The 16,291-nt window shown below is 40.9% G+C and overlaps 1 protein-coding gene across 2 annotated transcripts in view; it reads right to left on the bottom strand.

The window, feature by feature from the left end:
* FGD6 (FYVE, RhoGEF and PH domain containing 6) overlaps positions 1 to 16,291 on the bottom strand; it is a 123,514-nt gene that overhangs the window by 8,675 nt on the left and 98,548 nt on the right. For both annotated transcript variants that reach the window (XM_075551163.1, XM_075551164.1), the window contains exons 10-18: positions 15,438 to 15,496; positions 15,282 to 15,353; positions 13,536 to 13,604; positions 12,939 to 13,022; positions 11,915 to 11,994; positions 4,692 to 4,794; positions 4,056 to 4,202; positions 3,026 to 3,128; positions 931 to 1,058 (exon numbers count right to left, since the gene is read on the bottom strand). In XM_075551163.1, coding sequence (XP_075407278.1) covers positions 931 to 1,058; positions 3,026 to 3,128; positions 4,056 to 4,202; positions 4,692 to 4,794; positions 11,915 to 11,994; positions 12,939 to 13,022; positions 13,536 to 13,604; positions 15,282 to 15,353; positions 15,438 to 15,496 — 845 coding nt within the window. The remainder of the gene's footprint in view (positions 1 to 930; positions 1,059 to 3,025; positions 3,129 to 4,055; positions 4,203 to 4,691; positions 4,795 to 11,914; positions 11,995 to 12,938; positions 13,023 to 13,535; positions 13,605 to 15,281; positions 15,354 to 15,437; positions 15,497 to 16,291) is intronic.

The raw sequence follows: 16,291 nt of genomic DNA, 5'->3' as shown, positions 1-16,291 counted from the left end.
TTGGCAGGTCACAAATTAATAAGATGAGGAGTTAGTATAGATGGATAAGTTAGGTAGCGAGAAACAAGGATATCTAAGGGGCATGCTGTATACTTGACTTGGGTGGGCCCAGAGTAGGCCAGGTGGGGCTTAATTCAATCAATGGGGTCAACTACATCTCCCACCCGAAGGCCCTACATACTGGACCCTTGCGACCACCAGCCCTTCGGCCGCTTCTCTGCCTTCCGCTCAGTCATGCCATGGTCTCTGGCCTCAAGCCGCCACATGTGAGTGTGCAGTCCCATGAGGTGCCGTTGTTCAGTAACTGTAAAACCTGAAACTTTTTCTATCCTTCATAAAAATCCACGTGGATCACAAACCAGGCTTCAGCGTGGATTCTTTGTGTGAAGCCAAGAACCAAGGTATTTCCCACCTGAGAAATCTAATAGACACCTGTAGATCACACACTTCTTACATTTTTTTTTTGTTTCCTTTTAAGGGACTTCTCTACAGAGGCTCAGGGTTACTGACAGTTAACATTTACTGACAGTTAACATTTACCCAGAGCCACACTCGAGATTACCACCAACCTCTCTGATTTCATCACCTAACAAACAGTACCGATTAGTAAATACAACCAAATGCCCATAGTCCTCTGTAAATTGCTTCCCTCAGCTAAGGGGCCTCCTTCAGACACATTTCTAAAAATTCACACACACATTTTGGCTTTACTTTCTATTTTGTGATAAAATGTTCTTCAAAGTTTTGGACTGCCATCTCTTAAGGGACTCAGGTCACAAAGGAGACCAAGCAAGAGGTCGAGGTCCCATTCACATCCCTTACCAGTATTAAAATACATGTCTTAATAATGGTGGGGAATGACAGCTTCCCTTATATGCGGATGAATAATACAGTTTCTGTCAACTCTAAAGCTTAAATAGAAACACTTACTTCTTTGAGAGCCGCTGGGATTTTTTTCTGTTTCCTCCCTGATGGGATACTATGTAAGACTGATGATAAGGCACTCGAAGGAGATTTGTGATTTCCCGGAGATCCAACCTTTGGGGAATGCTGGTGATCTAAAACCAATCAAATATACTTATGTGGCCAATGGTAAACATTCTATACTTCCATTTCATGCAGATTAATAAACTCTGCTGTAACACTCCAGGAACCGATACCTCTGGTGGCGTCTAGAAAAAGGTATGGCATGGAAAGGGTGGGAGAAAGACATCCCAGTCTGCTGTCTTAGGTCTTCTTCCTTTAGGTTTTAGAGACCTGCCTGATGTTTGGCCAAAAATTAAGCTACGAAGGTGACGATGGGCCACAGTCTGGGGTTTCCACCAGTCTCCATCTGATCATTATGCTTGGTTCCATTTAGGACTTTTAAAGTTTTGTTCACATTTTTTATTTTTCTCCCACTCTTTCTAGGACCTTCTGATGTGATACATTTTTCTGGCCTTGGAGCTATGCTTTTAAAACATTAAACCAAATGAAAAGATTATTCTTTTATGCCCTCAGAATTCTGAAACCTAAGAATATCTCTTAAAAACAAAACAAAAAACCTAAACTCACTGCCAGCGAGTCAATTCTGACTCACAGCGACCCCATAGGACAGGATAGAACTGTTTCTGTGGGTTTCTGAGACTGGGTCTCTTCACAGGCGCAGAAAGTCTCCTCTTTTCTCCCTCAGCAGAGCGACTGGTGGTTTTGAACTGCTGACTTCGTGGTTAGAAGCCCAACATGTAACCACTAGGCCACCAGGGCTCCTTAAGAATATCCTACCACCTCAAAACAGTATGTATGTTAAACAGAAATCTCCCATCATGATTTGTTTTTGTATAAACCCAAAAGCATTACTTTCTATCTGGATTATTGATCAAATAATCAAATACGAATTCTGACTAGAGTTTGCCTTAGTTGGCCATGAAGGCATGAAAGTAAGAGTTTGCCTAGCAGAGGAGAGGAAGAACACTTGAGGAAGAGAGATCAGCATAAGCAAAGGCAGGTGTGAAATGGTTTCTTCTACTTAGAGAATAACACTAAAATAATAGCTGGACCTAAACAACCTTGTCTAGGCAGCGGAAAGCCTTAAATTTTAGACAGAGAAATAACTTGAATATATTGAAGATTTAGGAAAGAAAATCTGGTAGCAGTCAGGAGGGATTTACAGCAGAAAACCTGTGAGGAAACACTAATTCTCCAGGGGACAGATAATGCAAGCCTTCAGCAAGCTTGAGATAGGGCAGTCAAGACGAAGACCGACTTTCAGACACACTGTCAAGACTTACAGATCAAATCAGGGTGGGAGAAGAGGGAGCGGGACTGCAAGATGAATTGTGTTTTGTTGGCAACTTACACTATGAGCAGAGAGCAAAGGGAAGAAGAAAAGGCTGGCAAAGGAAGCGATGGTGTGTCTTCTAGGAAAACATATTCAGACAAAAGTCATCCTTCAAGCTATAGGTGTATGGGTCTGAAAGCACAGTGTCTAGGTTTCTACCTTCAGAGGTTGCCCCTGGTTGTTAATAAGCTACTTTTTCAAAGAGGTGGAAAAGGATCACTTAAAAATTTAGATCTGCTAGCTTGCAGGAATTTAACAAGAGATCCTTTCCCAAAATAATGACCTGTGTGGTCCTGCTGGCTGCATTCTCTTTGTAGACACACTATAAGCAATGAGTACGCAGACAGGACGTGTCCCTTTGCATCTGGTCTGAGATGTACTGGAATGAGGCTAGCAAGCTGCCACCTAGCTATTCCCATAGAGAACTGCTCTATGGGCCACTCCTTTCAAGTGCCCGAGGCATTTCAGCCTGTAATCACATTTCTACAATTAATTCTCTTAACAAAACCTTATGTCAAGAGAATAAAAATAAACTGTAGTCCAACCTCTCTTTGAATTACATGGAAATCTGAGTTAAGAAAACTCAATATTCAGTTTGAGGCCAACATCACCAATCACACTGCCAATGTGCCTAGGATGATACGTGGAAAAGGTTCTTTGGAAGCATAGAGGAATTTTCAGTTAAATCTTTTGCTTATTTATTACCTAATTTCTGCAGTTCTTGGAAGCAGTGTTCGCATACTCTTGCCGGTTGATTTTTCAGGTAATCCAGACCATACTTATTTGATGAACAGGCTTGACATACAATCTGAAAGCACATTGGAATGATTTCAGTTAGATTCTTTTGTGTCCAAGGCATAAGTGATATGATTAATTATGCTGTCGGCTTCTCACAATGTTTTCACAGATACTCAGTCTCAGTCTCCTTAACTCCGTGGAGGTTGGGCTTGGGGTGACAAACCAGACAAGACTGCATTGGAAAGGTGAGAAGATGGCTGATCATTATGGATACAACTGCATACCATATAAGCTGCTGAACATAAAATGTTGAAAGCTACATCAGACAGGCAGCACATCCCATGTTCGCTGAACTCAGCAGGAGGAGCAACTTGCTCATCCCCTGTTGCTGCTCTGCCAAGTGTCTTGCTCTGTATTAGCTGCTCCCTACAGACCTCATCTGCGCCCCAACTACATACATGGTCATCCACCTAAAGAGGTGCAGTTAACATCCAGTGAAACCTGGGAGAACTGGAGCTCAATCAGATTGCTTTGTTTTTCTGGGTCTTGCAAGTTTCCCATGTTTGCTGGTACACCCTTAACATGTTTCTGGCACTCGATTCCATGGGAAATAGCTGTGTTTTCCTTCTGACAGGTTTCTGCCTTATCCAGGTTCGACTGTGAGTAGCTGTGGAAAAAGGTAGCAGTCTATTTAACTGTAGGTTTGTTAGTATTGCTTTATGTGAGTAGTCTATTACCGATAAGCTGAAGGAATGTTTGGGTGGGAGAGGATAAGTTCCCCCAAAAGATCCTCCTAACAAACTAAATATCTAGAGAAAATACGAGCCATGATTCCATCAGTATCCTTCTTTCCTTCATTTCCCTCCCTCTCCTCTCTCTCTTTCTCTCTCTCATAGCAACAGGTCCCTGGGAGATAGGGGTGGGTGGCTTTGCTGGTTCCTTATGTGCAGCTTGTCATATTAAAAATCACAAAGGAAGGGGTGTTAGCATCTCCAACCTTTCCGCAGGCCCGGCAATGGTGTCGTCTCCAGGTCAGAGTGAATTCACTTGTGCAGATCATGCACATGGTGACCCTGGTATCAGGAATCCAAATGGGAGCCTTTGATCCCAGGGGACTGACTTCCTCTTTATTTTCTGAGTCGGCCTGTGGAAGAAGGAAGACTTTGGATTAACTGCCTGGTGCATACTCTCCAGCCTCTTTATCAGACAGGCACCTCCGGTGCTGATGATATTAGAGAAGTGGGATAAAGTCCGTGCTATTCTGTCCTTTTCTTTTTTTCTTCGTGTTCTCGGAAATTAAGATTAGCTATATTCTAAAAAGAATCCTCTAATGCAAAATTCATTTCCAAAGATGCCTGTGGTAATAATGGATGACAGCTAATCAAGGTTTCAAGGTTTCTGTAGTTTCTAATTATTTATTTTTTAGTAAGTCAGGGAAAACATCAATATGCTATCATACGCTTGTAGTTAGGAGTAGTGGCAAGATAATTACTTAACTCTGAAGTTACACAAGCACCTGCAATTCTTCTGTGAATATTTGCTGCTTTTTAAACTCCTACAAAATGATTTTTTTTAAAGTAAATACTGTTTGAACTGCACTGAAAGGAAGGGGTAAAGACAGCAAAGACAGTACCTCATCCAGACTCCTACTAGGACAGAATGTGATTCTTTTCTTGGCATACTCTTCTATTGATCTGGAAATCGCTTCCAGCCATTCATCCCTTTCTGTGGCAGAACTGTTGGGGGCAAAAGCAGGTCCCATCAACCAGATGTCAGCATTTACTCTTTGCCTTTTTCTTACTTCTTTCCCTTCTCCCAGGGCAACGGAGTCTACTACCCTCCAACAATTGTCGTAGGCAGGGACTCAGGCTTGCACGCACCAATAATCAGAATGGGCATTAGAACCCATACCATTTTAGCAAACACAAAGCATTGTCCCTTTCCAAACGTGCTGCTTCCTAATAAGTGACTTTTGAAGTCACCACAGTAAAATGGATAAAAAAAAAGTATTTTATTGGTTCATTTCATGGATATTCATACAATGAATTACTGTGATTATTATAAAACCAAGGCATTGTCTACGACATCTTTCCAGAATTCAAACACTTTTGGAGGAATTGAATTTCACCTCCAGACAAAAAACACAGAATACTAAATATTGTTAGCTGAGTAAACATTACTAAGGGTTTCTACAAAGGACAGCAAGGAAAGGAGAAGATATTATTCTGCTATCAGGAAACATGTGGAAGGAAGGGTCAATAGGGAAATGGCCTTACACTGCTGAGAGGACAAGTCTAACTATTAAGCCCACTAAGCTCTCTGCCCACAACCTCAGCACATCTCTCTCTTATTTTTTTTAGTTCATCTCATCTTTGAGTAAATCTAGATTAGAAAGGGCCACAGAAAGAAAAAGCTTGCTTAGAACAAGCCAGTCCTGCTTTGTTGTTTTTTCCCCCTACAACCATACCTCCCCTCAGAAAACTCCATGGTAATGCTGAATCAACAGCTGCATCAGCACTTCCATAAAGCCATTATTTTTGTTTTGCATACTCAAAAACTAAGAGGCACATTTGAGGTATTAGAAATGAATGAATAAATAGAGAGTTTAATAATGAATTTAGAACTTAATCATAATAAAGCAAAATCCAACCTAACAGTGGAACTGTGTTCGTTTTTGAGAGAGGCGCACTGGAATCTGTTGGAATAGAATGACCTGATAGCTTTAATTTGTTTTTAAAAACTTTAGATGGTAAGACAGAAAAACCTGTGGAAAAATCTTGGTTAATTCGTGGTGAGTCTAGGTAATTGGATACGCAGTTCAATTGTGTGATTCACTCCAATTTTAAGTAATATTTTTATTAGTGAATACATAGTTTTACCTTTACCTATAAAAACATTTAAAATCCATTATAAGTAATAATATAAAGGGGCATCAAGGTGTTTGTGAGAAAATTCCGTTTAACTTTTTGAGGCCTCTTCATAAGCACAGTCTTATTTGGCTTTCTTTTGAAGAATCTGGAACAGGTCAAGGAGGTATTAAGAAAACCATTTGCCTTTTACACAGTAATCATTATTAGAAATATAGCTATTAAGTGGAATAACTTCCAGCACTACATTGGACAATACTCTATGGACAATACTCTATTGGACAATACTCTATTGGACAATACTCTATGTTTAAAGGTGGGTTGCTGGGCCTTGTTTATTTTTTCCCTAGTCTGTGTGAATCTGGAAGCTCCATCAAAACCCAGCTAGCATAGGTGACCCTGCTGGTACCTAAAATTTTACCACTGGCATAACTTGTAGCATCAATACGTAAGCCACCCCAGTGCAGCTACCTGCCGACAGCCATAACTAGCTACCAAGTAATAGTTACTACCTCTTAGCCAACTGTGCAAATGCTTTGTAAATGTCATCACACTTTATCCTTAGAGTTCCTCTATGGAATGTTGCATGTTACCATGTACTCCGCCCCTCCCGCTCATCGCCCACCGTCACCAGTCACTTACAGATGAGGAAACTGAGGACTTACAATGTTATCTACATCTGTTTTAGATGGCAGGCGACTAACAGACGCAGGGTGGCTGTGGGTCAGGACGGGGCCCTTCACCTCCAGCCCTCTCTGGCCTGTGTCTAGGGTCTCTGAAGAACTAAACAAGGAGAATCCATCCTTGGGTTTCCGAGCAAGCATCACCATCTCCGCTTCCCCCCCTCTTTTTACTGGAAGAGGTGACGGAGCAGAGAGAAAGATGGCTCATTTGAGAAGTGCTGTCTGATTTTCCTGGAGCCGAGGAGCCTGTGGGATGTGATGCAACTGAGCAGATTGGTCTTTCATTTAATCATTCTTGGATCTTTCCTGTGAGATTTTGCCCAAATCATGTTGACGGCTCTCGATAACATCTTTCTCAATGACCGACATGTCTGCTCACAGCATGGAATGGAGACATCATAGCTACACCACTGGCGCACAGAGGAATCAGCTTCTTCCTCGGATCAAAACACAGTGAAACCCAGGAACCTTCACATACAGGATGTGAGCTATACCAAACATTGTCCCACTGGCTGGGATGAATTCCCCAGGGGAAAACCCCTGCATCTGCATGCATTCCCAGTGTGTTACACCTCACCACAGCATTTACCACTTGTTCCAACTTGGATGTTCGTTCCCCGGAGGCTCAGAGGTCACATCATTTTATTCATTAGTGACAATGACGGGCATTTGAGAAGGGCCAGGGCATAGAGACACACCTCATTGGTGAGCGTTCACATTTAATTTAGCTGAGACTCAGAAATAAACGATTCATATATGAGCTCATAAATGTAAGACATACAAGCAAATCAAAAGTAGTAAACTACCTTCCTGAAGATGAGTCAGGGGCTGGGGGTAGATGTGATGAGTCATTAGGATCTGAAGAGTTACATGAAGTGGTTTTTTTGGACAGGAAACCCTGCAGCTTCTCGGTGCCCTCCCATGCAGTCTCCTCATTTTTGTTATTACCTCGAAGTCATTGACTCCCAAATAGGAGAGGTGTTCACTAAGTTCATGGAAAAATTTCCTTATCTTTTAATTCCATTTTTTCCAGGAACTTTTTGGAAGCCCTCTCTAGACTAGGCTTCCTTCTGAAGCCCACATCCTTATATAATCTGCCTTCTCAATGATACAGTTTTCATGTTTCACAGGCATTTCAAGTTCAACGTGTACATCTAAAACCAAAGTCCAGCCTTCTACCCAGAAGCTTGTTCTCTATCCCAGTGAATGCTAAGGGCATGCCCACACTGGACAACCTGGAGACTCTTTAATTCCTCGGTATTTCTCATCCCCTATGTCTAATCAATCACCTCCCAACCTATTTTCTGACATAATTCCCCTCCCAACCGCTTTCAATCCTTTGACCAGATCATCTTTTAAAAAATGCTAACCTGATCACAAACATTCCTTTGGACAAACCTTTCTGTGACTCTGCATGGACCCCAGGCTAAAGACCTAGCTAGATCCACAAGCTACATGATCTACCCATCTTCCCCTGCAGTCTTCTCATAGGTCACATTATATATTGTTCTCCATGTTCATACAGCACTGACCTTTCAGCTTTTTCAATATGCCATGTCCATTTATGTCTTCGACAGACTAGGCATCTCCTCCTTTCCTCTTTGTCTGACTTTCCAACTTGATACATCATTCAGATGTCAATATATACCGGATGTCTTAAGGTAGCAAGTTTTCTACAGTGGAAAATTCTTTCAAGGGCCAAGTTCAAGTACACTGACAGGGAGCTGCCAGAAACTCAAACCTGGAGTCAAGAGGATGTGGAACAAGATATATTGCTGACAGCAGACAGATCTTGGCTAACATTAGAGAAAGATGTTTACTTCTGTTTTACTTACTATGCTAAGGCATCCGATTGTGTGGATCATAACAAACTATGGACAACATTGAGAAAAATGGGAATTCCAGAACACTTCATTGAGTTCATGTGGCACCTGTACCTAAAGCAAGGTACTTATCTGAACAGAAGAAGGGACTCGTGCGTAGTCTGAAATAAGGAAAGCTGTGCCTCTGGGTTCTGTCTTTTCACCAGTTAGTCAATCTGCATATTGAGCAAATAATTTGAGAACTGACCTATATGACAAAGAACGCAGCATAAGGCATGAAGAAGACTTATTAATAATCTACAGAGGACCTAACCTTGTTTGCTGAGAACAGGAAGCACTTGCTGATGAAGATCGAGGACTGCAGCTTTCCATATGGATTGTAGCTTAATGTAAATAAAACATGAATCCTCACAACAGGACCATAGGTAACATCATAATAAACAGAGAAAAAACTAAAGTCAAGAATTCTGAGTTGCTTGGATCCATAAACAGTACTTATGGAAGATCAAACAGCACACGGCATTGGGTAAATCTGCTGCACAAGACCTCTGTAAGTGTTGAAAAGCAGAGATGTTACTTGGAGGATTAAGGTGCGTCTGATGTTATTTTCAACCACCTCATCTACATGTGAAATTGGACAAGGAAGACCAAAGAATTTTAATCCCGCTGGCAAAGAACACTGAAGGTAGCATGGACTGCCAGAAGAACAAATGAATCGGTATTGGGAAAAGTACAGCCAAAATGCACCTGAGAAGCAAGAATGGTAAGACTGTCTCATGTGTTTTGGACATGTAAGGAGAGATCAATTCCTGAAAAGGGTTACCATCCTTAGTAAATTAGGAGGACAAAAATGCTTTAAAAATTTTTTTAAAAATTAGAAGGCTAAGTTAAATGAAGAAGACCTGTGATTGGATGGAGTAACAAGGGGCTGCAACGATGGGCTCAAACATAACAATCGTGAAGACTGCCTGCACAGGACCAGGCACTGTGTTTTGTAGTGTTGTCCAGGAGGCACTATGAGTTGGGGGCCTTCTGATGGCAACAACAAAGCAGCTGAACCTTCGTTTCCTTGTGCAGCAAGTCAGATCATAGTTAGCAAAGTCATTACGATTCCAGCTACTACTCCAGCTGTTACTTGTAGAAACAGCGGAAGACAGGCAGATTGGATTCCAACACCCACTCTACTGCTTACTAGCAAAGTAGTCTGTCCCCTCATTGTTGCTGGTGTCAGTTGCCTTGTGTATAGCAATCCCATGTCCAACACAACAAAATCTTCTTGTTTCTAACTAAAAAATGGATATAATAGAAGTACTTTACCTCAAAGGGTTGTTGTGAAGATTTAAAGAAGTAATACATGTAATGTCCTAGAAGTATGCCTGGCCCAAAGTAAGTTTTATAGGCGTGCTTGCTATCATTTGTATTATATCCAGGGTCGAGCCTGAGAGCCACTTGGCTTCTCTTATCTAGATCCTGCAGAGAAGCAAGTGATGGCTGCCGTTCCTTCTCCTTCACCAGTCAAACCGGCCAAACATCCGCTTCTGTTCTCGGCCAATAAGTCAATAATGCACGTTGTGTTTCACTTCAACATGTGTAACACAGCCCCGCATTTCCTAAGAACTTGATTTCACATTCTGGTAATGGATTTTGATTTATAAAATCACTGCAGGATCCATTTTGAAGCAATGTAGTGTCATAGAAATAGCAATGGTCTTAAAAGCATTTATAGCTTAGCTTTCTCAGCTATGTGTCCTTAAGTCACCGACTCAGTTTTTCTATAACTTTTTTCTTTACCTTCAGATGACATCTACCTTATGAGTTTGTTATGACATTTAAATGATACGTGAAAATTTCCTAGTAAACTATAAAGCACTAGATTTTTTTACATTATGTATCATTGTAAAAAGATTTGAAATGTCCAACTTGAATATAATCAGTAAATTACTCTTTTTTTATTAATTGGGATTAACACATACATAAAATCATTCCATAGTTCAATCACATCCAGTAGAATGGTACATTTGCTCCCACAATCAGTTTCCAAACCTTCTTTTTCTATATGGACCCCTTAAAGTCATCACCTCTTTACCCTGCCACCACCTTCATGTCCCACTCCCCCCAAACCCTTATTCCACTTGCTGATCCTATAGGTTCATCAGTCCTGGTTTTCATACCCTGAAAAATGAAAAACATATACTACAACTTCAAGAGTGTGATCCCCTCCACACGACATAAAACTCCTGAGACACCCCCTAATATGTCCAAGCAAAACTCAAATAAAACAAACAAACAAATAAAACAATACAACTCCAAATATTTAAGATTTTGGAAACCAATTCATGTCCAGCATGCACCCTTGGGGGAATCTACAGACAAGTTCTAACTGTTCAAGTCAGGCTTCTGCCTTTGACCTTCTATACTCAACTCACCGATGCAACTCCATTAAGTCACAACTTTCCTCCTATCCCTCAACTGTGGCTAGAGGGTGCTCACTGGCAGTTTATTTCCTGTATAGTCCCACCATTGAATCTTGGTGTCCCACTGTCATGCATAGCCTTCTGCAAACCAGACTCTCTATTCTCGGTTATGAATCCATCCTTTCTACTTCAGATTAGATGCTTCACACTCCTTTGGTGAGGTGACTGACGATGGTGTGCTTCCTCTGTGTGGACTTAGCATCTCACTTAGATGGCTGCTTGTTTAGAGACAATCCTTTAAGACCCCAGATGCTATTTTATCTGATAGTCAGACACCATCTAATTTCTTCACCACATTTTGCTGTAGCATTGTCTCCTCCATGCTCCCTTCCTGGAGGCGAGTATTGAGCAGAGCCATGTCGTAGGAACTAATTGTTCTCAGATTGGAGCTGGCATCTAGTGTGAGCCCAAAAACCATTCCTGGATCTTTCTTTGCTTGGATTTTGGTCTTTCAACTTATTCTCACTTGGAAATTAACCCAAATGTCATTGCCACATTAAATTTCATCAAGCAGAACTGTACCATTGCTTCCATAATCCGTTCCTAAACATTCTATTTCTTCCTGAGTACCTTGATATCATCTCCCTTTACCGCCACCCCCCCCCCACCCACTGCCCTGTACCCCTTCCCTGATGCCCTTGTTCTACTTGCTGTCCCTATAAATTCATCAATCCTGGGTTTGATTTACTGAAAAACAGAAAAACTTATTTTACAACTTCAAGAGGGTAATCCTCAGCTCCATAGCACCTCTGAGATACACCCTGATAGCAAATTACTTTTCAGCATTTGCATATTCGGCGGAACATGCTTGTCCTCTAGCTCCTCATCCCTGACCCCCTCAAACACTAAACAGTTCATTTGCATGATAAATCAAGGATGAATTGCATGGGATTGGGGACTAAAGAGAAAGAAATCCAATGAATAAAAAAAGTGCGAGGGATCTCTGACCCTGGAAAATTAAGAAAAAAATTAATCTCTTTTTTACTTAAAATTTTTTTTTTTTAAGTACCTGGCTGAGAGAATGAAGGAACGTTCTACACTTTCAATCTTGAGTTCATTTTGATATGCTTCTTGGGTAGGTTTTCTGACCTGGAAGAAAACACAATAGTCTAAGTAAACACATTCCCTACCAGAAAATCTCAACTCTGAAGTGTAGCTAAAGGCTCCCAATGACCCCTGGCTGCTGGCCTCAACAACCAGCCATTTTATCTGCCACTACTCATGGTTATTCACTCTAAGTTCCATGTAAATTTAACAGCCTCCCTCCCCACCAAGGCCCAACCACAGGTACCAAGTCCACGCCTTTGCTCATAGGGCTGGTTCCCTCACACATCTCAGCAGGACTAATGTGATCTGTCCTTCCAGGCTCGTCCTCTTTCCATCCACTATGCCCTTCTTCCTCTTTCCTAGATGCCACCAATTCATCCACATGCTCCACCCAAAGTTGCACATCCCTTCATTTTCTTAACTCCGCAAACTGTGCCTTTAGAATGACATTTATTATTGCCTAGTGATGATGGGTTGGGCTGCTAATCTCAAGATCAGCAGTTCAAAACCGCTCTGTGGTAAAAAAGCCAAGGCTTTCTACTCCTGAGTTACCATACCAGAAACCCACAGGGTTTCTACCCAGTCATGTAAGGTCGCTCTGAGTCAGAATCAACTTGAATGAGTTTGGTTTCTTTGCTTTACTTCATATAAAATTTAATAGGTTGGATATTGTCTTCACATATAGTTGCTAATCTCTGGAAAGGAGAGGACAAAAACAAAACCCAAACCAAAAGCCACCCTTCAAATCATCTTTATGTTTTCCACCAAACCTATTAGCATGTTTTGCTCACATTCATTCTCAGTAGTAATTCTATAAATGGATAAATGATAGGAGTAAACAAATAAATGCATGGATGGTAAAGGAAGAATAAAAATTTAAGAATGTGACAAAGATGATTGTCTTAAAGCTTTTTCTCTATTTTAGTTTAAAAAAAAACAATAGACATATTGTTAGACATATAGACATATAATAGACACAGACTTACCTTCATTCCAGCCAATGAGAGCATGTTGTTTAGTTTAAACATCCCAGACTGCACTGGCGTTGTGTACAGCAGGGCATCATTAAACTGAAAGTAAAGGCAGTCCACAGGAAAAATAAACAAATTTCAAAGGTAAAGACAATATGCAGGAATGATGAAGGAACAGTTTTTTTGCTAACAGCATTCTGGGTAGAATACTTGTGTTTGCTTATATAAACTAGAGCCACCTAGAACGTTTCAGTAAAGCATCATTTAAAAAATAAGTTTTTGGAAAATGTGCTTCCTTTGCAAGTCCTGTCACAGATTATATGCTTTCTGAAGTTTAAATCCTACTGAAGGCATTGCAATAGGTTAATAAAACAATTCATTCAAAGGAGAAACGAAGTAAACTTGCTTCCAAGAGAAAACAAGGTTATGGTTTTCATCCCAACAGACGTTATGTCGCTAAACTTGAAATGCAAACAAGCAATAGAGAGAGCCAAATAGCCCGCTAAAACCATGACTTGAACATACTACGCATGTCTATCTTGCACAAATGCCTCCTTCCAGCAAGCAATTGTCCCTGCCTCAGACACAACAGAACCACACATAACTTCTTACCAGAAAAAACATTCGGGGCTGCATGACTTTCCGGGATACCTTCATCAGAATTCCTTCTTTCAGAAAAACCTGATCCATCCAAAGAAATATCCATTTACTCTACCATCACAAAACAGTAACAATAGATATGCACTGTCTGTGTATATAATATGCACTTATGTATATATACAAGTATGTGTGTATAAATATATTCATTTACATATATATCCCATCATTAAAAGTAAGCAATATCTGCATATATATGCACTTGTGTATATATACATGTATATGTACACACACACACATACACACACACATACACACCCCTAACCATTATTAAAGGAAAACAGTGTTTCCATACAGAGACCCCATCAGTTAATTACACCATCACAACACAATTATAATAAATATTATGTGTGTGGATGGGTATATATATGGGGATGCACATACACACAAATATATGTGTACGCATATATGAAAGGCCTTCAAAGTTTTTGGAAATATTCCATTATCTTTTTTAATACCATTTTCCTTTCCTTTTTAAAAAATATTTTATTGGAACTCTTACAGCAATAACAATCCATTTTTATAACAATCCATACATCAAGTCTATCAAGCATATTTGTGCAATTCCATTTTGCTAAAAACTTTTCTAAGTGGTCTAAGTATGCGAGCGCACTGATCCCTATTAGCACAATAGTAAAAATACTCATCTTTTAACAATAAGGTCTGGGATTCAAACCCATTAGCTGCACTATGGGAGAAAGATGTGGCAATCTGCTCTGTAACATTTATAATCTTGGAAACCCATTTGGACAGTATATACATATATATATATATATATATACTTATACATACATGCACACACAGAAATGTGGGTCTATAAATATATAAAGTCAAATGCATTTCCAAGGAGTCAATTCTGATCCTATCGGACAGAATGGAACTGTTCCCAGAGGTCCCAGGACTAAACAGACTGGGCTCATACTGCCAACATTTTGGTTAGGATCCCAATATTTAACTCAAAGTGCCACATGTGCTCCTTATTTAAATACAAAGGGACTTCCGCTCTTTTAATTCCATTTTTCATGAACTTTTAGGAGCCTCCTTGTGTATATTTTGTGTGTGTGTGTGCATGTAAAGAGTGTGGTCCTCTAGATTTTTACTATTGTTGTGTTTACGAGGGACACATGGTTTCCTTGTGATTCTGTACACTCATGATTTTGTTTAAAACCCTGTAAGTCATTTAGGAATTGGACAAGCCAGCAGAGTTTCATGAATCCAATTTGGCCCCAGGGCATTTTGGGGTGTCATATAATTCAAGCATACACTGGATCCTGAGGCATCCTGACAGTGGCATTTGCAGTTTTCCCACTTTCTTTCCCTCCACCACATTTGTGTTCTAGGAGGAACATCAAAAATGCCAAATGTTCCCTCCCTTCGCTCTTTTTAAATGTCTACTTAGAAATGAAACATCGTAAATGAACTTACCTTTAAAGCTGCGTGAGGTCACTGCTATTGTACAATAAAATGATACCATTTCATCAGAGTCTCTACGGGGCCCCTGCTATTCTCCTAATTAACTCGAGCTTCCTTCACACTGACTTAAATCATGGACATTTTGAACTGATAGAAGGAGCTTAGCTGATGCGGTGTGTGCCAATCAAGAGTCACAATAAATATTTTCGTAACGGAAATGAAAATTAACGACAAATGGCATCTAAGTGCACAGCATTCAATCGGTAAAAGCCAGTCTGAAACACTTACACGTCCAGGCTGCACTATTTCGTGATGTCCGTTTAAGCTGTACTGAATTTGCATAAGCTTCTGAAAATTGTCCTACGGAAAAGAGAAAGTCAAGTGTATGAAGGCCCAGGCATCCAGGTTCAACTGTCTGCCAACTGCTAAAATCAGCATACTTACTCCTTGCTTCATGGTGTCATTGGCATGGTTGGCCACCTCTATAACCACAGCAAGGGCATCTGAAAGATGCGGGAACAGTGGGGTGTTTGGTTATTACCCCTGGAACAGTTTGCAACAGTGAGCTATTCCAACCCTTGCATGGTGGGAAGTGCCCTGCAGTTAACCAGAAGACCCCCGGCTCAAGAAGGACCTTAGAAACGAGGACCTGGAGATCGGCTGTTGAAAGGGCGCAGTTGCAAAGCCTGGGGAGCCCACTTCAGCGGTGCAGCACATATGGGATGGCCATGAATAAGAGCTGACTGATAAGTAGCATATATTTTTCTTTAACAAAAAGAAATAGGGGATGGGGGGAGGGGAATGAACGCTCCAGCCTTCTCATCTTTGTTACTATTTTTTTTTGTTTCGTCGGCTATTAGACTCCAGTTATTACAATCTAAGGCAGCAGTACTCTCCGAGGGGGCATTTGGACATGTGTGATGACTATTAAAGGTCATCACAATGACTGGAAGAGTCTACTGGTATTGAGTGGGGAGGAGTCAGGGCGGCTAACCCCCCTGGTAAATAAAGCAGGTACAGTTCCTCACTAAGAAGAAGGCCCTATCCAGTAGGATAGCAGCACACCTCACTGCGAGAAAACAGCAGCAATCCAGTGTCCTCTGGAGGCTAGCGTGGCATTATAGTAGTAGTCAGCCACAACATTTTGGTGGTGCTTAGTTCCCAACCAGTGTTGTGAGGGACTTCAGGAGGGCTGGGAAGGCAGTAAAGCTCAGAGCCCACACTAAATAGTCCCAGAACATGCTTTATCTTTCACTTCTATAGCTTAGTTATTTCATGGACTCACGATTTTAAAGCTT

The sequence above is a fragment of the Tenrec ecaudatus genome, chromosome 6 (assembly GCF_050624435.1).
Source record: "Tenrec ecaudatus isolate mTenEca1 chromosome 6, mTenEca1.hap1, whole genome shotgun sequence".
NCBI lineage: Eukaryota > Metazoa > Chordata > Mammalia > Afrosoricida > Tenrecidae > Tenrec > Tenrec ecaudatus.
The sequence above is the reverse complement of the archived record's forward strand: the minus strand, read 5'-3'. Positions and strand labels throughout refer to the sequence as shown.